The following is a 27,128-nucleotide window of genomic DNA, read 5'->3' on the forward strand; positions in this document are numbered from 1 at the left end:
TGCAAACACATAGAGAAGATTATTCTGCCTAACATCATAAATAATTCAGTTTTGCTCAAAGTAGTGGTCCTTCTAAAAAAATTTTTTCTATAAATAAAAAATACATTTGTAGAGCTTTATAGTTCTTAATTACAAAGATGTCTAGAGATAAATTCAGCATATTATACTTAATGGATTTTTAATACAAGCTAGTTCCTATTCTTTTCCTTCTGGTTTTTGCTAAGAGCTATCATAAAGTTAATTACTTTGAGATAAATTAGTACTCTGCATCACTGTATTCTGATAGCACTATACAGTTGTTTTCATTTATTCAGATAGTTTGTAGAAACACATGAATGGTAAAGAATAAAGTTAGTCTTCACTGAGCAATTACAAGTGACCTGAGAGGAAACTGCTAACCAGAAAAGCTGCATATTCATTGCAGAGACACTGACCTTTATGCTTTTTCCTTGTTATTATTCTTTATTATGTGAGTATCTAATAAATGTTTAGATAATATAATTTATATTAAAGTTACATAGGTTTAAGAAAAACCTATATTTATTTATTTATTTTTAATTTAATTTAATTTTATTATGTTAGTTACCATACAGTCTTAGAGGGGGCATTTGAAAAGATTTATTTATTTGAGAGAGAGAGAATGCACGCACTTGCAGGGGGAGGCGCAGAGGGAGAAGGAGAGAAAATCTCAAGCAGTCTCCCTGCTGAGTGCAGAGCCTGACTCAGGACTCCATCCCAGGACCCTGAGATCATGACCTGAGCCAAAACCAAGAGTCTGACACTTAATCAAATGAGCTACCCAGGTGCCCCAAAAAGAAACCTATATTTTTAAATAATTTAGCTCTCTGAGAACTAGTTTGAGTGTCATAATAACATTTTCTCATAACCACACAAGCAGAGAATAGACATAAAAGGTCGGGGAGATTTTCAAGCCATCTTTTGGACTTTTCAGCTGAAAGTAGGGGGAAAACACTATGGAAGCAGTAGTTTGGCTTTGTTATTAGAGGAAACATGATTATTTTGGTAAAAGTTTGAAGTAGTCCATTACCTTTCAAAAACATCATTATATCACAGTATCTATAACTTTTTCCATTAAAATGGCAGAAAATTTGTATCTAGATAAAAATAAGAATAAAGTCGTATCTAGATAAAAATAAGGATAGAGTCTTATATCTATATTATAAAAAGTTCTAAATTTTTTTTAACAATTAAGGATATTGTTTTCTAGCTGTCTCTCTGGTAAGTATAAAAGCATTTATTTTCCTAACTAGAGTGAGTTTCTGTAATTTCACTTAAAATAAGATACGTTAGTAAGCTTTTGTGATTTCCTGAAAATTCTTTGTAGTGTATATTTTATATTTCCATAATTTTCTAATTATTTTCATTTGAATGTAAACAATTGGTAAGGCCAAAACTTCATTGAGACCTAAGAAAAAAAGTTTTATAGGAGATGAAAAGTTAGGATGAGGTGGAGAGAAGTACAGAAAGAGGGCTGTATGAAAAAATTGGGAAAGGTCATGCAGACAAGTCAGGAAGCAAAGCAACCTTTCTGACTTTGTGATACTTTAGTACTGATATAAAAGTGTTCAGGAATTACAAATGACCTTCAAATCATAGGACTGAACTGGTCTCTAAATAGTAATTGCATGTTAACTGATCCTAAATTGAATCCTTTTTCCTCTAATATCCCTAATGCTATTTTAATTTAAGGTTTCACACCTTAAATTTCACATCTAAAATATCAATAGTGATCACAAATACAAATAAAAAGAAAATAAACATAGTGTAGGGGCGCCTGGGTGGCTCAGTCGGTTAAGCGTCTGCCTTCGGCTCTGGTCATGATCCCAGGGTCCTGGGATCGAGTCCCGCATCGGGCTCCCTGCTCTGTGGGGAGCCTGCTTCTCCCTCTCCTCCCCACTTGTGCTCTCTCTCTCACTATCTCTGTCTCTCTCTCAAATAAATAAAATCTTAATAAATAAATAAATAAACATAGTGTATATGCCTCATCTCCCACTTAAGTTTTGAAATTGGGCCTAGAATATAAAGCAGCATCAGTATGTCGCTTTTTCAAGACGTGCCAGTATGGCTAAGACTTTTTAAATAGATGTTCAATAGTGTTTATACTGGTAAATCATCCAGAATCAGACATAGCTGTTTCTCAGTGTGCACATTTGATCTGCATTCAACTTTTGCTTATTCATCGTAAAATATTATCTGTTTGATGTACTGAATGATTTGGGATGTCTTTGGTACTTGTTAATACAGGGGGCATTTTCACAGTGCATTGTTCTTTCATTTAAGTTTAGATGTTCATTCTAGGGCTCCTTTGAATAAAATTTTTGTAACAATACATGTGAGAGAAATTTACATGACAAACTAATTTTCACCATCCATGTCAGTGTCATGCCCTTAGGTGGTCATCGCTAGGAGGATCTTATCTATAATGTTAAATGTTTCTTCTTAAGACAGACATTACATGTAAAATGTAAATTGTCTTGATCATTGAATTAGAAGTCTTTTTTTTTTTTTTTTCATTTTTTTTTTATTGTGGTAAAATACATATAACAAAATTTTTTCCATTTGTTATTATTCAGGGGTACCTTAATGGAATAAATTACATTTACAGTATTTTACAACCATAACCACTATTTCCAAGATGTTTTCATCATCACAAATAAACTCTGTTCCCATTAAGCAATAACTCTCCCAGCCCTTGATAACCTCTAATTTACCTTCTGTCTCTATGAATTTGCCTATTCTGGATATTTCATATAAGTGGAATCATGAATATTTGGCTTGTTTCACTTAGCGTGATGTTTTTAAGGTCCATCCATATTGTAGCATGTATCAGAACTTCATCTTTATGGCTGGATAATATTTCATTTTATGGATGTACCACGTTTTGTTAACTTATATCTATCAGACACTTGGGCTGTTTCCAGCGTTGAGTTGGCTATTATGAGTAATGCTGCCATGAACACTGTCATACAGGTGTCTGTTGGAGCCCATTTTCACTTCTTGTGGATATGTACCTAGGAATGGAATTGCTGGATCATATGGTAATTCTGTATTAGAATTCTTTGTTTTTGAGGAACCTCCAGTTTATTTGGATGCCTTTTTGACAAAGGCAGGATTTGTGGTATTTTCTGAACAACACTTATGTGCAGGCATAGTTCGGCCAGTAAGAGGGCTCACTCTTAGTAAGGATGGGAGCATGGTTACACTGAGCACCTGAGCACCTCTGCAGTAAGACAGAGGTCAGAAGTTCAGTAGGGAACTCTAGCTTCGTTTTTGTTCCTACACAGCAGTGGTTTATTGAAGCAGGTTCTGTGCTTCACTGATTTGTGTACATGTCAGAAGGAATAAAAACCTGGCTCTTTGAGAAAATGGAGAGAAAAAACGCTTTATTTCTTGATTTCTTTTGCATTTTTGTCTTGTTTGTTGTTTTTTGGCTTCCTGTGTTAAATTAAAAGTTTTAAAATTCCCATTCAGCTGCTGTAACTAGAAAAATCCCCAATTGATTGTAATTGCAAAAATCTTTCCAGACTTTTATCTTATTTTTAAAGTTGTTTCTGTCTTTTTAATGATGGTTGTGGTGGGATTTTTAAGGTATAATTTCAAAATTCAGATGCCTAAGTACTTCCTAAGCAGGTAACCTGAATAAGAGCATACAGAAAAGGGTGCATATTGTTATGGCCATTTTGGAAAATATAGTCTGCCATGTTTCTCTGTGAGCTGTGGTTAATTTTAATCTTTTGCTTATATAAACTTTTTGCAATAAACACCTTTTTAGTGGCATTTTTTCATGACTTGGGTGAGAATGTATATAAATAAATTTCTAGCAAAAGGATTACTAGATCAAAGGGCATGTACCTTTAAAATGTTAAGGGATGTCAAATGTCAAATTGCCCTTCTAAGTAGCTGCACCAGTTTTCTGTTTCCTTACTCTCATCCTAACCGAGTTTTGGGGTTTTTGTCAGGTTCATTAATGAAAAGTACACTCTTTTTCTAAGTTGTTACTCATCTTATCCTTATCACTTAATAAGAGCTCTTTGTGTATTAAGTCTTTTGTCTGGCCTACATTGTATTGCGTACATCTTTTTTCTTTTTTTTCCCTCTGCCTCTATGTGTGTCTATGTCTATGTGTATATCTATATTTATGTCTACATGTATATATCTTTACTTAGGCCTGTATAGTTGACCGTTGAACAATGCAGAGGTTAGGGGCACTAACCCTCCCACCCCCACAGTTGAAAATCCATGTATAACTTTTGACTCCCCAAAACTTTTGATTCCCCAAAAACTTAACTACTAATTGCTTAGATGGGAAGCCTTACCAATAACATAAACATTTAACACATATTTTGTACGTTATATGTATTACATGCGGTATTCTTATAATAATACCTAACTTTTCCTTAACTTTCAGTATTTCTAGGCTGCACAATTTGTCTTTGTTTCAAATTTTTGCATATCTCCAAATTTTTTCCAGTATATTTAAAAAAAAATACATAGAAATGGACTCACACAGTCCAAACCCATGTTGTTCAAGGGTCAGCTGTACTTACATCTCTATCTATACTATCTCTGAGAAGTAATGAATTTCCAGAATATGTGCCTGTCTATAAAACACAGTTATAAAAATGCATGCCAAAAATTCAAAGATTTTGGCACATTCTATTAGATTTTTTTTGACACTTTATCTTTCATTGTTGCTACTCTTAATTTGAATGATAATTCACCCATGAAAAATTTTTCAATGCAGTAAAATGCATATAACGTAAAATTTACCATTTTAGTCATTTTGAAGTGTAGACAAATTTTTAAATGTATATATATATATTTTTTTTTTTTTAATTTATTTATTTGACAGAGAGATAGCACAAGTAGGCAGAGCGGTAGGCAGAGGGAAAGGGAGAAGCAGGCTCTCTGCTGAGCAGGGAGCCCGATGCGGGGCTCGATCCGAGGACCCTGGGATCATGACCTGAGCTGAAGGCAGCCGCTTAACCGACTGAGCCACCCAGGCGCCCCTTAAATGTATATTTTATTTGGAAGATTGAATGTTTTCATTTAATGCATTTTAAAAGATATAATGTGACTAAGGAAAACATGATTGAAGCAGCAATTTCATTAGAAATAAATATAAATTATATACTTACATGACTCCAATAAGATCTAGTAAGAGTCAAGAGGGTAGTATTCATTTTACTCCAGAAAGATGTTAAAAAGTTTGCTTGAGTTATATCTGTATCAGATTAAAGTATATGTGTAAATTATGTTTTAATGAGTGTGATTGCATAGCTAAATATTGCTATATCTGTACTTCTCAGCAGAAACTGTATTATAAGCAATATCTCCAAGCAATTTGTGCCTGTAGATCAGAGTTAATTGGCAAAATAGATGCAACTATATTTCCCATTAGTAAACATGACGGTCACAAGGTTTTTTTGAACCTTCTTTCTGTCTTCTTCTGTACTGCAAATACGGCAATAACTATTAAAACCTTTTGTTAATAGCTTTGTGTAGGGTTCTCACTACAGTTAGGACTTTATAAAAGTATAACATTGCACAGTGGCAAGTTCAAATACTCTTGAGCCTTTAGATGTTTTACTGTGTCAAGTTTATACTGAGAATCTTAAAAAAAAGCTAAAGTCTCCAAAACACTTTTATTTCTTGTTGGATTTAAGAAAACTAATTTATAAGCAACAGTCTTATGTTATCTGACAATTGCAGGGAAATTCTCCTCTTTATTTAATCTTTTGGTTACTTAAGCTCATAACTTCAGAGTTGTTCATAACGTTTTCATTTTCAATACACGCTCTCTTGCCCCAAGAAAAGATAAAATCTTTCAGGGGCGCCTGGGTGGCTCAGTTGGTTAAGCGACTGCCTTCGGCTCAGGTCATGATCCTGGAGTCCCTGGATCGAGTCCCACATCGGGCTCCCTGCTCGGCAGGGAGTCTGCTTCTCCCTCTGACACTCCCCCCTCTCATGTGCTCTCTCTCATTCTCTCTCTCTCTCAAATAAATAAATAAAATCTTTAAAAAAAAAAAAAAAAAAAAAAAAAAAAAGATAAAATCTTTCAGACTTACATTTCAATTACATTAAATGTAAAAGTTTCTAATAGTTCATGTGTAAAATCAGTTAATAATAAGAAAAATATATTTAACATTCTAATATTTAAACAAATGATATTGAAAGTCTGGTTTTCAACTTGAATATTGTTTGCATTATGTGCAAACATTATCGGGATCCTGAATCTACAGGTGTTTGACTTCCAGTTTAAGCTATTTAGTTCAGAATAGTGGACTGTTTTTTGGATCTAGTATGAGTCTTCTAGAGTAAGTAGTTCTGCATGAGCCTAAATTTTAAAAAATACAGTTCAAGCAAAGAATGAAGGCATTCATTTTCATGTTGAAAATGCATCTAGAGGGAACATTTCCTCATATGGTCCAACTATTGAATGCAGGTGAAATAAACCAAAAAAGGGGAAGCTTATTTTTTTCCAATTATAAAGTAACTAAAGAACTGAATAAAGGCATTTTTTTGTATACTTATTTTTATTATTTTTTCTTATATCTCAGAGGTAGATTTTGATAAGCTAGATACCTTCTATAATAAGATTATTTTTATTTAGTTTGTGAATGATCTGCATTAAGTGCTTTTTTTATTATTATAACTTTATAGTCAGTATAATCTAGTGAGAACACTTTTGGCTCTAACAGAAACAGAATTCTGTTCTTGGATCTGGCTTTGTATGTAACACCAAGTACGTCATTTTTCTTCCATATGTACCTCATTTACTGCAGTGTTTCTATTACATTTCAGGCTTTCATATGGTGGGTAGTATCTGCAGCCTGGGAGAACAGTTAGCAAGTACACTAATTGCACTTTTGTGGTATGGTCTATTCTCCAGGCTTACTATTTATTGATTTAATTGATGCCTGCTGCTTAATCAGAGGTTTTACCCACATGGAACTATTTGATAAGCTTGGCATAAAATGCAAGATCTGTGAAATGTAAACAGTGTTCATAGAATAAGGACCTATAATCAAGCCAGACCTCTATAGTCATTTGAAAATAGTACAGCTGCATGAGAAGTAGTTTTCTGTTTGATCTTTTTTGCTGTGGACATTTAAAGGTACTGTCTTTATTGTAGCATACACATGCTCATATTTATTTTGATAGCTCATCTCTTTTTTCCCCTTTTTCTGTCCTTCTGACCTCCACCTCCCAGCTGTTTTGCCACTTCCTTTGTGTACATCTTCTTCTGGTTCCTTCTTTTCCTCACTGAATATCTTTCTTTTAACTTTTTCTGATTTTCTTAATTCTGACTTTCTTCTTTAGACTAATCTAAGTCAGACCGTACTGAGTGTACTGCTGAAGCAGCTGGAAATAATCTCTTAGCTTTTGCATTCTTTGGGCACCACAGTTTGCAAAATATGGATTGTATGCCTTTGTAGGCATGTTCTGTTCAGGATATTCCTGGGATCTTGCAGCCAGTCCTTTTCTGTTCCATTTGTGGCAGATGATAGTTTCTTGAGAGAAATTATGAGTTTTAGTACATGTTTTCTTCAAAACCCAGAAAGTTGTATATTGTTAGCAATTTTAAACAGTTTTTAAGCAGCTACTACTGTGAGATCATCTGTTGGAGAAGAAGAAGTAGAATTTAATATAAATTAATGTGGCAATGAAGAACCCCTTTCCATTTCAAATAGTCCTTAGAAGAGACGTTGGATTAGCCAGTGATTTATAGAAAAATTGTTGAACTTTATAAGATAAGAACATGGTAAAATATTGCTTTATTCAGTACAAAGGATCAGAATCAATTTATATATATATATACACATATATATATTAATTTTTTATTGTTTTTGAGATTACTTACCTTAGTGATAGATTCCATTAGGAGGTAGAACTTTTACATAGGTGTGAAATTACTACTTCTCAAGCAATTTCACAGTAGAAATTATTAAACTTAAAAAGCGCCTAGAATAGCAAGGTGAAATGTCCTTGTATAATAAACAATCCCTTGGTTTTTTCTTTCTTCACCATTGCAGCCATTATGTTTCCTTTGGGTCTTATGACGTGTTAATAGCTTAAAGTGCTGTTACTGTGTGTGTGTGTATATTGTATTTAATTATTATTTATCATGTAAATTTAAATGACTTTGAGAATCTGTTCCTGACTTTGTGGTGATCTTCAATATATTTGTACACAGCAATGCAATGTTAAAAATCCTAGGGCTGACAATCACTTGGGAGAAAGAGGTAGTAGTCTAAGATTATGAAATTTGATAAACATATTACTTCAGCACTACTTATATGTATTTAACATCATATGTTTTAATGTTGGGGTGGAGTTGGTTTTTTTTTTAATTGCCATTTTAATCGTGTATAAGAGAAAACTACTTAATGGGATGTAAAGGAAATAGTTTTAAAAAGCATCAAATATTTTTATTTTCAATGTAATGTTTTCCTTGTCCTCCTTTATTGGTTTTTATCTTAATGTGTCTCTACGCCATTATTCAAAGATTTCTCCTTATGCGTGAAGTTACACACAGACCCAGTGTATACTTCATAAGTCTATTTCTCTTGTTACAGTTAATCAGGCAGCAAAAGAAGACACCATGGTTTTGAAGATTGGCTCTGTTGCTATGGCTCCCCAAGCTGACAATCCCCTTGGCAGATCTGTCCTCAGGAAAGATATTTACCAGTAAGTTTATTTTCTTACGTTCAACCTTGCAACAATTTCATCCTGCAAAGTACACTGATCAATAAAACTTGCTTAGTGTGGCCTGCAGAAATACTTTTCATTTGGAATCTTTTGATATTTAAAACCAGGTTTTTCTGATTTTCTTCAGTTGTGGGTTTTTAAATTCATTCAGACAAATCAAGTATTTCTGTGAAGTGTTGATGAATAACAGAATGTAAGCACCGAGTCACCATAAAGCTGAAGAAGCGCAGTTTGGAAAAGTTTAGCAGACTTTAAATTTGACCAAATCTCTAATCACATAGGAAAAAGAGGTTCTTTCCAGAACTACCACATCCTACTGTAGTCATGTTGTATCAAATTGAAACATTTTCTTAATTTAGCTATAAGCCATTATTTGAAATGTAGGACTGTGGATGTCATATGGATCAAAGCTGTAAAGAAAAGCAAACTTCTAAGGAGAAATTTCACAGTAAACACTTTCTGTGAAAATGCCATGCTCTGGATTTTGTCACTGAGTATTTGCAAACCACACCAAGCATCTATGGACAACTAAACTGGTGAACATATGTAATCAACATGATAAAAATAATACATCGTTCGTACTGAGGTTGGCACTGCTGCCAGACATAAAAGTACAGTCGCAAATAATACCAAGTGAGAAAAGTCACAGAAACACAGATGTATGAGTGTCTTATTCACCCTGCTGGTCTGCTTCTCAGATGAGGTAGTGCCACTCTTCGAAAATAAATTCCTACTGTTCTCCAATAAATGTTTCTGCTAGGAGAGATTCTTTTTTGTAAGGCACTTACCACCTGGAGGTTGCCAGCAGTCTTTAAGAGGGGAGCCATGGATTTTATTTTCTCAAATTTTTCTGTTATTTGAGTTGATAGGTTTTTCCTTTGAATTATATATCAGGTTCTCTTTCTTGTATTATTTTTGTGGGTAGCTTATAGTATTCACCCTTAAGTAAGGTTTTTGGGGTTTTTTTGTTTTTGTTTTTGTTTTGTTTTGTTTTTGCTAGCTTATGTAGAATCTCAGGATGTGAGAACTGAAGAAGGCCTTAGGAGTTTTTGAATCCCGCTGCCTTATTTTATACATTAGGAAACTGAGGATCCAAAAGAACAGTCGTCTCTAGTCAAGTAATGATAGAGACAAGACCACAACTCATACCATTTTACTCTCTCAGGCTCTAGAGAAAGGATTGCAGTAGAAATCTTTCTGGGTAAAAATAATTTTCTAACATTTGAAAATTCTTTCAGGTGTATTTGTCTTTTCTACTTCATTTGTCTACCTCTTCAGAAGTAAGTGGTCCTCAAAGAGTGTCCTGCTTTACTTTTGGTGAAAGAAATATGTTTTATATTAAAAGATCCTATCACCATCAATAAAGTGAACCCCTGAGAAACTTCCTTTCCTCCTCTACCCTCTCCACTTGCTGGCTCCTCAGCAGTCATTTGTGGGGTTGTGGCACTCACTCCTCTGCCTGTTTGTCACTGCTTTCGTCCCATTGTCCTTGAACCGTTCTTTCTCAGTCACACTCCTTTATTTTCCACCCAGATTGTAAGGAAGAAATAAAACTCTTTTTTGTAGATGATGTGGTCTTATATATAGAAAATCCTAAGGAATCCACTGAAAAACTGTTGGGCAGATAAGTTCAGTAAGCTTGTAGGACATAAAATCAAAATATAAAAATCAGCTCACATTAACACTAGTCAGTGAACTATCTAAAAGTAAAATTAAAATAATTCCTTTTATAATCTCATCAAAAAAATTAAATACTTATGAATAAATTTACCAAAAGAAGCACAAAACTTACACTTTTTTTTATAAATTTTTTTATTATGTTATGTTGATCACCATACATTACATCATTAGTTTTTGATGTAGTGTTCCATGATTCATTGTTTGCTTATAACACCCAGTGCTCCATGCAGTACGTGCCCTCTTTAATACCCATCACCAGGCTAACCCATCCCCCACCCCCTCCCCTCTAGAACTTACTTTGAAAACTATAAAACATGGTTGAAAGAAATTAAAGAAGATCTGATACATGAAATTATATCCCATGCATAAAGAAATTTTAAAAGATCTAAATACATGAAATTATATCCCATGTACATATATCAGAAGACTTACTAGTGGTAGATGACAGTACTCCTTCAAAAAAATTTGCATTCAGCATAATCCACATCAAAATTTCAGCTAACTTCTTTGCAGAAATTGACAGGCTGATCCTAAAATTCACATGGAAATTATTCATATGGAAATTCAAGGGACCCAGAATAGCCAAAACAGTATTAGAAAGGAAAAACAAAGTTGGAAGGCTCACACATCCTACTTTCAAAACTTACGATAAAACAATAGAAATCAAGACAATAAAGTACTAGCATGAGGATAGATATATGTCAATTAATAGAATTGAGTTTCTACAAATAAACCCTCACATTTACTGTCCATTGGTTTTTGATAAGCCAAGAGAATTCAATGGTAAAGAGTAGTCTTTTCAACAAATGGTGTTCAGACTATCTGATATTCAAATGAGCTTGGACATTTACCTTACACCATCACAAAATTTAACTCAATATGGATTAGAGACTTAATAGCCAAAAGTGGAAAACATCCAAAGGTTCATCAGCTGACAAATGGCTAAGCAAAATGTGGCATACCCATACAAGAATATTAGTCTGCCATAGAGAGAAATAAAGCATATGTTATAACACGGATCAACCTTGGAGACATGCAAAGTGAAGGAAACCAGACACAAAAAAGCCACATATTATATGATTCCACTTATATGAAATGACCAGAATAGACAAATCCATCGAGACAGTAGAAGAGTGGTTGCTAAGACAGGAGAGAAGAATGACTACTAATGGGTATAAGATTTCTCTTTGGAGTGATAATAATTGTCTGGAATTAGATAGCGTGATGTACAATGATTTGTACAGTGAGTACTTGTACAATGAGTGAGGTATAGTGAGTACAAGAGAATATACAAAAAAACTGAACCATACATCTCAAAAGGATAAATTTTATGGGATATAAATTATATCACAATAAAGCTGATTTTTTAAAATCAAAGATTGATATCACAAAGAGGTCCAGAGGAGTTAAATTCCTGGGAGAGAAATGCCCTTCCTAGGTGCATGGAGACTGGATGCTCCTTTCACCTTTGCAATTATTTGCCTTATCTTGCTATAAGCAGAGGGATTTTGCTGTAGAAAGGAGGAAACCAAGGGACACTTACCGGTCGTATGGGCTAGAGTGACATGTTGGAATCTGGAGGAACCCCAAACACACAGGCATCCACAGTGCTTGTTTTGAGTGTTGGGTGGGGAGAGGGAGCTGGTAAGAAGAAACTGAGTTTCTCAAAGTTTCGCATTCCTTAAAGGATAAAGCCATGTTAGAACTGCACTATTCAATACAGTAGTCACTACGTTTGGCTCTTCTGCTTTTGAAATGTGGCTAGTCCAAACTGAGATGTTCTGTAAGTATAAAATATATACAAGATTTTGAAGAACTAAGAAACTGAAATATCTCATTAATAATCTTTATTGATTTTATATAATGGTGACAATATTTTTGATATATTGAGTTAAATACATTATTACAACTATTTTCCACTGTTTTTTTAAACCTTTTTTCAGTGTGACTACTAAGAAATTTTAATTTACATAGGTGGCTCCCAGTTGTGGTTTGCATTATAGTTCTATCAAATAATATAATTCTACTGGGAGAAGCCTGCAACAAATATAGGACAAGTCTTGCCCTTGGGACCTTTGAAATCAGAGGTGAACTGCATTTAACTAAAGTTGCAAACCAACCACAGCCTAGCTCAGTTAATGATTGAGTTGAAATTATCCCCTGCTTACCCATTCTGCCTGGCAGGAAAAAGTGTGCCTTCTCTGGGAGAAATAACATTAACTTGTTGTAGTCTTTTTATACATGATGTCTAATATATAATCAAAAGTTATAAGATAACAAACAAGCAAAGAAATTAGACCCGTAGTCAGGAGAAAATTTAGCTAGTAGTAAAAGACCTGCAGATGACTGAGATGTTGAGATGAGTATACAGGAGTTTGAAATAACTGTTATTAGTACTTTAGAGAAAAATGTTGAAAAGATGGAGATTTCATAGAAATGTCTATTTAAAATTCTAAAACTGAATACCAATATCTGAAGTTAAGGACTTGTTGGATAGCTATAACAGCAAATGGACAAAGCAAAAGATAGGATTAGTGAACTTAGACATAGCTAAATAGAAATTACCCAAACTGAAGCACAGAGAGGAGGAAAAAGGAATAGAAAAAAAAGGAAGAAGAAAGAGAACAAACTGAAAAACATGTGAGTTACTGTCAAATGGTCTAATGTATGTGTAAGTAGAAGAAAGAATGGAACCAAAGGCATAACTTAAAACAGATAACCCTTGAGACTTTTCTAAAATTAACAACAGTCATTAACCAGCAGATCCCAGAAACCCAGTACCCTATCCCCAATATAAGCAAAATAAGTGTAAGGAAAACTACATCTAGGCATAATATGGTCAAATTACTGAAAATTAAAGATAAAGAGACTCCTCCCTGATGGACTGAGGGAAAATGAGAGAGAATGTAATAATACCTACCTCCCCCAACACAGGTTTCAGGGCCTAAGACAGTACTTGGGAGAGAGGAGATGCTTTTATCTTTAATAAGGTTGGGTATTTTCATTATTAAAATATATATGTATGGGGTGTCTGGGTGGCTCAGTCAGTTAAGCATCTGACTCTTGATTTTGGCTCAGGTCATGATCTCAGGGTCATGAGATCGAGCCCCGTGGATCAGGCTCTCCCCGTATCTCTGCCTGCTTGGGATGCTCCCTCTCCCTCTCCCTCTGCCCCCCTGCCACTTGTGCTCTCTCTTAAAAAAATTATAGATAGATCAACCGATAGATAGATAAATTATATATAAATAATATTTATATATGGAAATATAAATTTATATATAGAAAATAAAAAAATAGAAAAATCCTAAATGCAGCCATTAAAAAAAATACCTTTGAAGAACAACAGTAAGACTGAAATAACTAAAGATCTTAAATCTGAAGATGAGAAAACTAGGGGACATAGGACCATTCTTTAAATACTTGGCTTATCATGTGTCACAGGGAATAGTTTTATTCCTCCTGAAACTAAGAACAGACCTAAGATTATTAAACTAGTGGATATTACAATGACACTTATTGCAGCTCAATAGAATGAAGATCTTTCAGTTAGAAAAGCCTAAGAATAAATGGGGCTATTTGTTCATTATTCATTATTTAACTAATGTTTTTTATGAGCCTACTGCACATTAGGCACTTTTCTAGGTATTGGGTATGTATGTCAAGACCAAGAAAAATCCCTGTTCTCATGGAACTTAGACTTAATGGGGGAGAGAAAGAGACAGTTAAAAAATTATTCAATGTTCCAGTATATTCTATCATTAGTTTTTGGTGTAGTGTTCCATGATTCATTGTTTGCATATAACACCCAGTGCTCCATTCTTATTCTAATACGTGTTGTGGAGGCAGGGAAGAAGATAGGAAATGGGGAGTTAGAGAGGGACATCATGGCCTCATAAGAGAGGGTGCCTCACTGAGCAAGCACAAGGATCATGAAGTGGGAGTGTACTAAAGAAGCCAGCGACAGCCAAAGCGCTCTATGCCTGAGGCAGTGTGGTAGGCCGCAGGTGAGAGACGTGGAAGAACCCGCTAGGCCATTGTGAAGGGTTTGGCTATTATTTTGAGTGAGATGTGGTTGTGGGGGAAGATAATCCACACCTGCAGAATTTTGAGATAATGGTTTTGTTGTTTACCCAATATCTACCTGCAAAAAGAAGTGAAGGGATCACCAGGAGGGACTAAAAATACACACTGGAAAGGAGCTGAACTATGCCTTTAAAGTAGTGTTCCCTCTCTTGCTGTGTCTCTCTCTGTAAAATAAAATCTTAATAAATAAATAAATAAATAAAGTAAAGAGAGTCACAGTTCCGAAGAACAAGTGGGAGTTTGATACTGATCTCTAACACAGTCATGTTAAGGATTATTTCTGTTATTTGAATTGACTAAATATGTGATATGAAACCTTTCTGATTTTTGAGGGGTTGATTTCTTCATCAGATGAGAAGCCCTCAGGGTTTGAGCTGGAGGAATGGCAGGATCCAGTTTATATTTAAGCAGATAATTCAGGCCAATAGATAAAGAAGAGACTGCAGGCAGGGAAGGGCAAGGGTCTGTGACTATTGTACTAATCTTGGTGGGAGATGATGGTGGCTTGGCTGATGGTAGTGGCTGTGGAGGTGATTAGAAGTGGTCAGATTCTGGAGGTATTTTAGAGGTAGAGCCCGGAGAAGTTGCACATGGATTGCACATGGGATTTGAGATGAAGAGATAAGGATAATTCCGTTGTATGGCCTGAGCAACTGGAAGGATGAAATTAACCGAGGGAAGGAAAACTGTGGGAGGATTTAGTTTGGGTTTGGCAGGTGGAGATGAGGAGTTTATTTTTTAAAATGTTGATTATCTTAGGAGGTACTGAGCCTCCCCCCACCCCGCCCCCACTGCTGATGTAGCAGAGGCTGATCAACCATGTAAAAGGCTTAGAGGGGGTTATGATTTGTGTTGAATTAGACCAGTGCTTCTTACACTTAATGTGCATACAAATCACCTGGGGATGTGTTCCAATGCAGGTTTTGACTTGGGAGGTCTGGAATGGGGCCTGCAATTCTACATTCCACCAAGCTCCCAAGTGATGGAGCAGGACACTGATACTGAGTGATCATGAGGTGCCACTTCAAGGCCCACACCTTGTGTAGCAGATGAGATTAATGGTTTCCAAGTCTTTCAAACAAAGAGTTCCAAAAATAGATTTTAATAAATGCTAATGTTTTCTAATGCCAAAAATTCAAACATTGTGAAAATCTCTATGACAGCAAGTAAGTGTCCTCCATCCCCATACTTCCCTGCTCCCTAGCAAGAACCCCCTCAGTGGAGGCTTTTTTAAGTTCAAAATTCTTATAGACTTGCAGTTGATAGTGGTTGTACTTTTGGAATCTATGATTCAGAAAATGTGAAATAAAACTTGTATTAAGTTACTGGGGCGCCTGGGTGGCTCAGTTGGTTAAGCATCTGCCTTCGGCTTAGGTCATGATCCCGGGGTCCTGGGATCGAGCCCCATGTGGGGCTCCCTGCTCAGCAGGGAGTCTGCTTCTCCCTCTGCCTCTGCTCCTTTCCCCTGCTTGTGCACTCTCTCATTCTGTCTCTCTCAAATAAAAATAAATAAATAAATAAATAAATAAACTTGTATTAAGTTACTGATAACTTATATGAATTTGTACTTTATTACTCTCAAAAGATCTGATCCACTAGAAGACAAGAGAACATATAAAACATTTTATTTATTCAGAGTTCATGCCCAGCTCTATATTGTCCTGAGTTCCTCTTTTGACCCTCTGTCCTCTTTACCTACTTCCTCCTTGCCTACTGATCTTCCTAGCTTCCAGCTGCTAATTCCTGGACAAGATCATCTCCCAGTTTCCTTTCACCTCATTCTGAGATTCTCTTACGATGTGTTCAACTATTTTTTCCCTGACTTATACTGAAGTTCTGAAGCACAGTCTGGCCTGAACAATTTTCCTCTGTCTTACACAACCGCATTCCCTGAGAGATGTTTAGGTTCTTGTCTCAAGCTAAAAGAGCAGGAGAGAAACAGGTTATAAGGATACAGGTTATATAGGGATAAAAGGTTATAAAGGCAGATTTTTAAAGAATTTACCTATGCTGAAAAGTGTTCCTTCATAGGCTAAAATAAGGATTATAAAAAAGTAAAATGTTTTAAATGTGTTTGTAACTTAAGTACATTAATAATTTGATAAATTTGGTTACACTTTTCTAATCTAAATGGTTATATATATTTTTAGAACCTTATGTTCTTCAAATGCTGGTATATCATCTGCCACATATTAACTGTAGTGTTTATGATTGTTTCTATTTAAAATACATCAGTCAGGGGGCGCCTGGGTGGCTCAGTCATTAAGCATCTGCCTTTGGCTCAGGTCATGGTCCCAGGGTCCTGGGATCGGGCCCCGCATCGGGCTCCATGCTCGGCAGGAAGCCTGCTTCTCCCTCTCCCACTCCCCCTGCTTGTAGAGCATATTGTGACCAAGACTTCCCAGACTTCAGAATGTTATTGAACCTGGGAAATTGTAAAAAGAAAATTTAGTTGCTTTCCTCAGTGAGATAGTTGCTGGGTGGTCCTTGAAGAACAAATATATTGGTACCTGAATACTGAGTTACTATAGCTGAAGGAAACTGAAATGATTACAACTAAAGTATTCTTTGTTACCATTTCAATTGAAAAGACCAAGTGATTCACAATTTAATACTACCATATGAATTAAAATGTTGCATGCATTTGGGCTTTAACATCCTACTTTGGAACTCAGTTCAGCATCTGTAATAATGCTCGATTTTTAACATGACAGAATTTGTGTCTTTTAACCCAACATGCATCTTCTTCCATGAGCTGACCTCAACCTATATTTCAAATCTTACCACTAATTGTTTCTTTACATAAGACTGTTATTCAAATTATTTTGTTTACCCCAGTAATGCTTAGTATGTTCTTTTCTGTGGCCCTTGTTTATATATGCATTTTCAACTTTCTTGAAATACAGCTTTCTTCCAGCTTAGCCTTTCAAAGAGCTTTTGTTATAAAAACTTTACATTGGAGAGGTTATGGATCCTATAAAAATATTTTTCTTTGGTGTTCAACATTGTTAATGTAAAAAAATTCCCAAGAATCATATCTGTCTTTTAATGTCTCACTTAAATCCTTCTCTTTTGTGAAAACTTTCATAATCATTTTCCTTAACGTGTCTTCTTTCTTTGGCCTCCTATCCCAGGGCCTGAGCCACCTTTCTGCACCTAGAACGTAAGAGGAGCAGTAATAGCTAACGTCCACCGAGTGCTTCCCTTGTGTCAAGGATTCTACTTGATGTTTCAATGCAATGCTTACTTCACTATGACCTTTAAGAGTCAGGCATTATGATTATCTGTACTTGAGAGACAAACGATGAGTCTACAGACAGGAAGTAATTTCTCCTGGGTCACACATAAAATAAATGACAGAAACGGATCCTTTCGCCCATGCTCTTTACCACTGCATTTTGCTGCCTATTGCTGAGTTTCTTGTAAGATGCTGGCTTTAATTTAACTTAGTTAACCAGTGTATGACTCTAAGTTTGAACTTAGTTTTTTTGAAGTTTTGCATTCATATTTCATTAAATTTTATCACTGTTTAGATGTTAGGTTTTTTCCTTCTGACAACATTCTTGTTAACAGTGAGTAAATGGAATAAACTAATAGACACCAGTTTTAATGCATTTTCCTTAGCTTCCCTAAAATATTCCAAGCTAGGATGGACTTAATTATAGATATTAGAAAAAAATATATTATAGGTATTAGAACTATAATTTATGATGTAAACTCATATAACCCTAGTGTTTGAGTTCCTTGGTCCTTGGGAGTACTTGAACCATATAATCTATTTTAAAAGAATTTTCATTAGGTTCTATTTCATACTACATTTGATATACAGAAAATGGCTCCTCTTTTAACATCCCCAGCTAATGATTTTGGTTGTCATCAAGCTTTTTCTTACATCTATTATGAGCTCCAAAATGAGTCATAACTAGATATAAATATTAACGTAGATTTACTGATTAATAAATGTATATTTCTGTGATTTTTATTTCATAAGAGATATTTTAAGTCATTATAAATAAATCTTTCTCTTTACCTTAGTATAATTTAATTATTTCTCCAGTTCTGTCTCAAAATTATGAAAGAGATGGAAAAAGGTTGAAACTCTTTTTTCTTTGTTGTATTTCTCTCTTCTTCCCAGAGTATTTACACATATGATAACTTTTCTCTAAATTGTGTGGAAGAAAGTATTGCTTTTCTTATTTTAAAACAACTGTGTACTATTTGCTCACATGTATTTTTCATACACCAAAATTATATCAAAGTTGAGTAAGTATATTTTTATAACAATAAAATTTACTTCATACTTTTTTCCAAAGTATTTTGTTGAAAGCATTTTAAATTATTCAAAACAGATTTTTTCTTTTGTAGTATTTTTAATTACAAGGTTTCTTAATGTTCATCCTTTACTTGAGAGAACTATATTCTTCTTATAATTGGACATTTGTGAACTTTTGCATACAGCTTTTGGTTCATTCCATAAATATTTGTGGGTCTTCTGATGTCCCTTCTGGGATTTTATCTGTGACTAATTTATCCCATAGCCTTTTAAAAACTTTGTCAGTTGTTGAATTTTTCAGCCATTTCTTCTTTGCAGACATTTGCTAATCCTTTTTAGTGCATTCAGTACTTAACAGACTTGAATCTAGTATTGGGTTTCAGTTTTTCTCCATAGAGAATTTCATTCTCTTAAAAATTGCCTACAAGCATTATATGAAAAATTCATGGTAATTTTGGCTAACTTTTTAAAGACATCTTTCATAAATGAGGTTTCTGACAGGTGTACCCTATCTGTGGCAGTTTCATTTATGGAATTTTACTTTTAAAGAATTACAAAAGTTAGGGGAGCTGATTCACTTTCACTCTTAGAAGACTTGCATTAGTAGTACTCCTTCAGCATTACATACAGAATTTGTTTTCCGTTTATTGCTTTTTTATGGACAACTTTTGCATTAGTGGTTGCTGTCCGTTTTTCACTGTGAGCCTGAGCAGTTTCTCACTGCTACCACCAGTCACGATAAGAGTGTAAAAACATGCTTTGTTCTTACATAGTTGATGAGAAAATTTAACTTTCATTACAAAAATTCATTTTATGACTAAATTTTGGTAGCATAAATGTTCAACACACAAAAAATGAATTTTTTAAATGGAAGCTTACTGGAAGCTTGTTTAAAAAAGCAGAATTTTTTTTTAACTACTGTAAAAATGTCTTAATTTTTTATTGGCCTTAATGTACAATCACAAATATTTTTTAAATCATGGTTTACTAAAATCCAGGAATCAAGTATCTTATTTAAGGTTTTAAATAAATAGACCTTGATGCAATCCAAGATACAGACATTTGCATGCAACAGAATTATTTCACCTACATTAAAGCCTTGACATATCTTTTTGTAATTTTTAATCTTCTAATGGTCATTCTGACTTCACAAAAGGTTAATGTTCCCAATATGAAATAGCATCAAATTGATGTAACCAGTGAAATTCATGGTTGAGATTAACTTGGTGTTTTAATCTTGTTTTACATATATATTTCAACAATATACATAGGCCCAAATAATTACTGAAACATATGACCAATAGAAATTCATAGATGAGATTAACATCTTTTCAAAGATGAGCTTATCATCGTGAAAAACTGCATTTATGCTTTGAAAAATTATCTTTATTTACAAACAAATTATTCTTGTTCTGCAAATATTAATACCTTCCTTTATTCCTAATGAATATGAATATGAATACCACAGCTCAAGGTGTGGTATTTCTCCTTTCTATCTTTTTACAGTTTCACTTAAAACCTAGCTTACCTTCTACATTAGCTCTGAGCTGTACTTTCCAGATACATTGTAAAGATTAAATTTTACAAATCTGCACAAAACTGTGCCCCTCCCCTCCCAGCCCTTACTTTATTTCTAATTTTCCTTCTATATGAATGTTCTCAAAATAGCCATTGTTTTGGTTTCATGCAAGGTATGTTTCATATCTAGTGACGTTATGTCCCTAATCCTGTAATGCTTAGTGTTGGTTTCAAATAACTCCCTTTTAGCAAATCAGAGAGATTGGGATAGTAGGTATTTAGAGTAACTTGCCTAAAAGCTTTGTTCAAAATACTATTGGCAGACTTTAGTCCCTGTCGTGTTCTTCAGCTGATCTAGTATGAAGGCTTTGGATTTATATTTGGCCCTCACCAAAGTAACTGCGTCTTTTGTGGCTTCCTGTAGCAGGATGTAGGTTTCCATGAATGTATTTCTATTTGTTGCCAAAAGCTACCTCAATAACAGTGTTGAAATGACTGTTTTACTGTCATAGATTTTGGAATGTTACATGTTTTTAACCCTTCTTATTGATGTTTTTGATGCTTTCCACAAGAAATTCATGTTAGAATGAAGTTGCAGAGAATAGAATATGTTTAGTTTCCCATCATAACATTTTTGATTATGAACTTGGAAAATCTATCTTATATTTCTTTCAAATACATTTTGGTTATATAAAGTATGCTGGATATGTAATAGATGCATTTCTGATTGTATATTTTCACTGAGGCACTAACATTATCATGTGCAAATTATCTCAACCCTTTTGGGCTGAGAGACAAGCGAGAGAAAGTATAGTTTACTTTTAAGATACATTTCTAGAGTTTATGGATTATGATGACTGTTTCACAGAACCACTGACTTATAAGACCATTCTTTAAAGAATAGTAAAAATTGCTATTCTCTTAAGTGTCTGATGTAAAGGAAGAATTGCATTTTTTCTCCCATTAAAAACAAAGATTGAATATTGTAACTGAAAAGTAACCCTCATGTTTATTCTTACGGTTATCCATAGAATGTACCCTGTTCATCACTGTAAAAGAGGAGACATAGAGGATACAAGATAGATAAGTAAATAGTTTAAAAATCTGGGGTGCCTGGCTGGCTCAGTTGGTAGAACATGCAGAGACTCTTGATGTCAGGGCCATGAGTTTGAGCCCCATTTTGGGCCTAGAGCTTACTTAAAAACAAAAACCACCTTTTACTAGCTTTGAGTTGAAGAAACTTGTAAATGTGAGCTATAGTGTTGGCTTTGTAATTGTAATTTGAGGAAGACGCCTTTTACTCTGTGTTGTCTATTTTCAACCAACCCCTTTTTATCCTCTCTATAAATATAGAAAGAAGCTAATTAGAAAGCGTCTATGCATTCATTTAATATGTATGATTAATAATAAATTACCTCTACACATTGTGTAAGACTTGCTAACCACAGATAAGATGCTACTACCCCAAAAATACTTGAGTTTTTTTTTGCATGAGAGCAAGTAAATTTTTATTTCCTAAAGTACCAGTTTAAACAACAGCTATTAAATACAATTCTCTTTATTTCTTATATTAGTCTGTATTCACTGAGTTCATCATCCTAAAATAAACAGTCCAATTATACCTAGTTTGTGTACTAGAAAGACTTATCCTCTGTTTGGAGACCATGTGTCCTCTGTGCTGAAGACAGGTATTTTTTCAATTCGAAATATTTTTCCTGACCATCATTTTTAACATTGAACTTTGAGCAAATACTATATATCTAAAAATTATTCCACATTGACAAAGGTAATAAAAAATACAAATGTGATTCCAAAATAGATAAAAATTAGCACATAACTAATTTTTTCTGACTTGTACTTTTTTTCATATCTTTATTTTATCTTGAGTTATAACTTAAATTCAGGGAAGTGCATTAATCATTTGTATAAGCTTGATGAACTTTTACATACGGATATAGCCATGGTACCATCACCCAGTCCTCCAGAAACTTTTCCTCATTACCATCCCACTCAGTGCCCTCCACTCCAAAGATAATCATTATTCTGATTCTATAATCATAGATTATTTTTGACATGACTAAATGTCAAAATGGACTTTCAGTTGTGAACACTTTTTTTCTCAACATAGCTTTTGTGTAAATTGACATAGTTTCTGAGCCAGTGTCAAATCATACAACTCAAAAATAAATGATTTTGATTAGAATTAAAGTACAACTTTTAACTTCAGCTGGTCATACCTTAATATCATATTGCATATTCATTCACTATGATAGTTTCCATGTGAATCATTAATGAATGTAAGGAAAACATAAAAACTTCATATATGAAGATTAAAAATTTTTATTAATAAACATCTCTATACATTAGACAGATTCCGAGGATACATTTTAATAACTGTGGTTATAATGTGAGCTTTTGAACCAATTCCTATGAATTTTATTTATGGCTACAGTTATTTAGTGCAAGTTGTCATATACACATATGTGACTTTTGTACATCATAAGGTATATAGCTTCTCAAAAGGAAATGTGACTTTGTTTTCCAGGACTCCGTTATCCTCTAACTGAATTGACTGTCATCCAGGTATGGGTTTGATAAACTGACACAACAGTGAAAAGAGTCCCTGTCCCATGTCAGCTTATCAAACACACTGTGGACAGCATGTCTTTGGCACTGAACACATTCCCAGTCATTTAGGTTCTGAATAGAAGTCACGAAGCTCACGTTCAGTGAAACACAACCTCAGTATTTCCAGGTGATTTTAAAGAACACCTGATAAAACTGAGGTATAGTACCACGAAACTTGAAGAATTATGCACAAACTAGGAAAAAAATAACATGCATAGAATTATAGAATTGCAATGCCATTGGTTCGGTTTGGTGACAAAGTAGTATTAATGAAATATTAATTTCTTAATATCCTGTCATTCTGTTAAAGTGTCAAATTATACTGTAAACATTTATACTGTAGAATGAAACAATAAAGTCCAAGTACGTTTTTTTTTTTTTTGGTTAATCTTAGTTAATATCAGAACAGATACCTCCCGGGGAAAGTTATCCTTCCATCTGGATCTCTCCCTATTTTTTTCCAGCTTAATTTATTGGAAAATGTTCATCCTCAGAAATTTAGCAGCCTTCATTTTGCATAGTGTGCCAGAGTCACTTGTTCCGTTTCCAGGTTAAGTATGGGCATGTTAAAAAGAGAATCTTAAAATTTATTCTTAGCCCCATAAATATATTCTGATGAAAAGCTAACTTACAAGACAATGTAGGTCAGAACATGTTAGCTTGCATAATATTTCACTTTATTGACATATTTCAACATAAAATAGCTACATCAATAATATTTGAGTGAATTTGCCTGATGTTATAATATAAAAATGTGAAAACATATTTCTTAGGTTCATTTTCTATTCTTTGTTAACCCTGCGAAGAAGAAAGGGCATGATGCAGTTACAGTACCTCATCAGTGGGGCCTCTTGCCACGCCGCTAGGACACATGGAGCTCAGCAGCGCCGAGCAGAAGGTGCTTTCCTCTTTGGAGAAAACTGTAGTCTCCAAAGAGCTTTTTTAACTAGGGACTACTTTTAAATGTGTCTGGTCACCTCAAAGGATATGTAGAGCATTTCCTGCCAGTAGGATTAGAGGAAGGAAGCACCAGGCCAAAATGTTTGATGTGTGATGTACTGTAATTCCTTTCATGTGTTTGGTGGCTTTTTATATGTTGATCAATGTCCTGCTACCAATTGTGACCCTGGTGTGGTCCAGGTCATTAAAGTTCTACGTTCCTTAATGTATGGGGTCATTAACTGTATCTAGCAGCATTATTATAATTAAGGATACTGTTTTCTTTTAAATAACCACCTCTCATTTTCATTAAAGTATCTATTTTCATAATTGGATAATCCTCCTGGAGACTGATTCCCATGGAAGAGATGATTCGGTGTTAGAGGCTGCCGATACTAACATCACAATGGATAGCTCTTTACCTTTCCTCACTCTACCTTGTGTACCTGGTTTTTAAATCAGCATTTTCTTCTCACAGTCTCCTGTGGGCATATAAACTTTAAGAAGGAATCTAGCCTCAGAGTGTCATTTTCCTGGGTGTGTGAGTCTAATCGCTATCAGCAATATTATATATCTTCAATGAAACAAAATTGACAATTACACATGTTCTTTACTCTTCTAAGATCACATTTTCTAAAGCAGTGAAGTGCTAACCCACTATAGCTTTAGGCTGTTTTGTTTTGTTTTGTTTTGTTTTGTTTTGTTTTGTTTTGTTTTTTAAAGATTTTTATTTATTTATTTGAGAGACACAGCGAGAGAGGGAACACAAGCAGGGGGAGTGGGAGAGGGAGAAGCAGGCTTCCCACGGAGCAGGGAGCCCGATGCGGGGCTCGATCCCAGGACACTGAGATCATGACCTGAGCCGAAGGCAGACGCTTAACCGACTGAGCCACCCAGGCGCCCCTGTTTTGTTTTGTTTTTTAAACATAAATGAACGACCGTGGCTGATTATCTCTATGGCAAAGATTTGATAACAATCAAAATGCTCAGCTGTAGAGGACAGGTTAATATATTAATGATATATCCATGCAGTGAAATTCTAAGCAACCATCATCACAGATGACAAAATGTGTGCCTGTTTATTAACATGAAATATAATTTAGGTATATGGTAAGTGAACAGAAGGGTTTTTAAAAACTGCATGTATGGCATGGTCTCACCTACAGACATGTTTCCATGTTAATGGAAAATAGCCTAGATTGTTACATACCAGATTGTCAGAGGTACTTACCTGTGATCATTAGTCTATTGGAAGTTGTTTTCCTTGTTTTTACTTAGGGATATTTTCTAGATTTTTTAAACTAATTTGAATTCTCTAATTGCAGTTTTAAAAAGTAGAAAAAAATGTTAGTTTTATATCCATTATATCTTTAAGTCTTCAGATAATGTTTTAAATTTTTAGGGTTTTTTTTTTTCTGTCTCCTTAATGTAAAATAGATGAAAATATGTTCTTTATTCTTTTGTATTTATCCTTTCTATGACATTTATATTTGCTTTTTGGATCTTTTTATACTTAGTATGATATCATTAGATCCTCTGTTAGTTATTCAGCACTCAACAATGTTGGTTCTAAGGAAAAATATGCTCTATTCTGGGCATGTGTGTGTGTGTGTTAAGGATTACTTTGTTTATTTGTTTGAGGAACCAGTTTACTTTTTTCCCCCTCATAGGAGTACCTGGATATTTTTAGTTTTTGTCTTTTGTCTCTCTTTCATTGCTCTTGCTGAATATATCACTAGTACATTAATTTTACTAAGATGATAGGCATGTACTAGATTCCAAACAAGCCCTTTTTGTAATATTGAAATAATCGTGTTGTCCTTCTTCCTACATAATCAGATTTATTATGTCATTTATTCATTTCTTCAAAAATATTTGTGAGTGCTTACCATTTACCAGCTATTTGCTAGATGTAAGGATACATACATTGCATCTAAAAAATGTAATAAAAATTTTCACAATCTTCACCTTCATGGAACATAGTTTAGTCATCTTTATAATTATACTTAAAGTATATTAATTGATTTTAAACATCATTTTCTCTCGTTTATAAATAGTACAAATTTATTTAAAAATTTTTTAATAACTAAGAACTTTTATCAGTAATTTGTGAAGTTATTCAGTTGGCCTTATAAAAAAAAGTGCAGTAATTTTCTGTACCTTCTTTTTCATTTTTTCCAAACATGTTAAGATATAGATATACAACATGTATAATTTAAAAGCATATTAATGTTGAATGAGAATTCTGGATTTTAATATAATAAAACTGATATAATAAGTAAATGTACATAATTGTTAGAGAAATTGGTGATAGGAAAGATGCTTATAAACCACTTTAATATTGCCCTCTCTTAATGGAAGCAGCTACTCTTAGTGAAGGAATATTCCGTTTCTTCTTTTTGGTACCCTAAAGCAGAAAACACATCTTCATTTCTATAAACAGTTACATTTTTAAGGAGTACTTTATGGTGTTTGCAGAAAGAAGAGATTTGAAAATCATCAGCAGTTAAATTGGGAGTCATTCTGTAGCATCTCTTGAACAGCTGTTTGACCTCATTATTTCTCAGTTCATAAATTTTATTTTGAATGCTTTTGCTTCAGCACATATGCTAAGGTGTGAGAAAAAAAATCTTTTTTCCACTCTCAATTTTACTGGTAAAATATTTTCGAGCTCTTCCATCACATTGGACCATATCTTTTTCAGAAATAAGTTTTTGAATTTGAAGAATTCTTTGGTAAAATAAAATTTTACCTCCTCTAAATCAGTTTCTTTTTTATTCCCTTCGAGAGAGAAAAACTCTTTTGTTTTGATACTTATTTTGTAACCAAGATCTGAAAACTACGTAATTGTTCTCTGGTTTCATTGTAGTCTCGAGTCCCTGTTCTGAGCTATGCTGTCCTCAGCATTGTCTATTTCAAGATTATTTCCTTAAAATGTCACAGTATAGAAGCACAAATACTAAAGGTTAAATATATTTTGTTGTCATTGTTCTGTTTATAAAAACTGCTAAATTTACATTGTTAGATTGTTTATATGTTACCTTAATTCTCCCTTTTTCTTTTCTGTTTTAATTATAGCTTGGAAAATGTCCAGAGGTAATGTACTTAGAAACCATATTGTATATTAATATTACTTATCTGATTTTAAGATTATAAAAGATTATTGTTCCCTGGTATCAGTTAAAGCTTATATAAAATTTATTAGCAGAATAAATAGTATAACTTAAATATTTCGGTTAAATAGTTCATATTTTGCTGACTAAAGTCAACGCTG

The 27,128-nt window shown here is 34.0% G+C and overlaps 1 protein-coding gene across 6 annotated transcripts in view; it reads left to right on the plus strand.

The window, feature by feature from the left end:
* The window catches only part of VPS13B (vacuolar protein sorting 13 homolog B), a 749,374-nt gene that overhangs the window by 423,434 nt on the left and 298,812 nt on the right, over positions 1 to 27,128 (plus strand). For all 6 annotated transcript variants that reach the window (XM_032421506.1, XM_032421505.1, XM_032421503.1 and 3 more), the window contains one exon: positions 8,601 to 8,712. In XM_032421506.1, coding sequence (XP_032277397.1) covers positions 8,601 to 8,712 — 112 coding nt within the window. The remainder of the gene's footprint in view (positions 1 to 8,600; positions 8,713 to 27,128) is intronic.

This window comes from Phoca vitulina, unplaced genomic scaffold (assembly GCF_004348235.1).
Source record: "Phoca vitulina isolate PV1807 unplaced genomic scaffold, GSC_HSeal_1.0 scaffold25, whole genome shotgun sequence".
NCBI classification, from domain to species: Eukaryota; Metazoa; Chordata; class Mammalia; order Carnivora; family Phocidae; genus Phoca; species Phoca vitulina.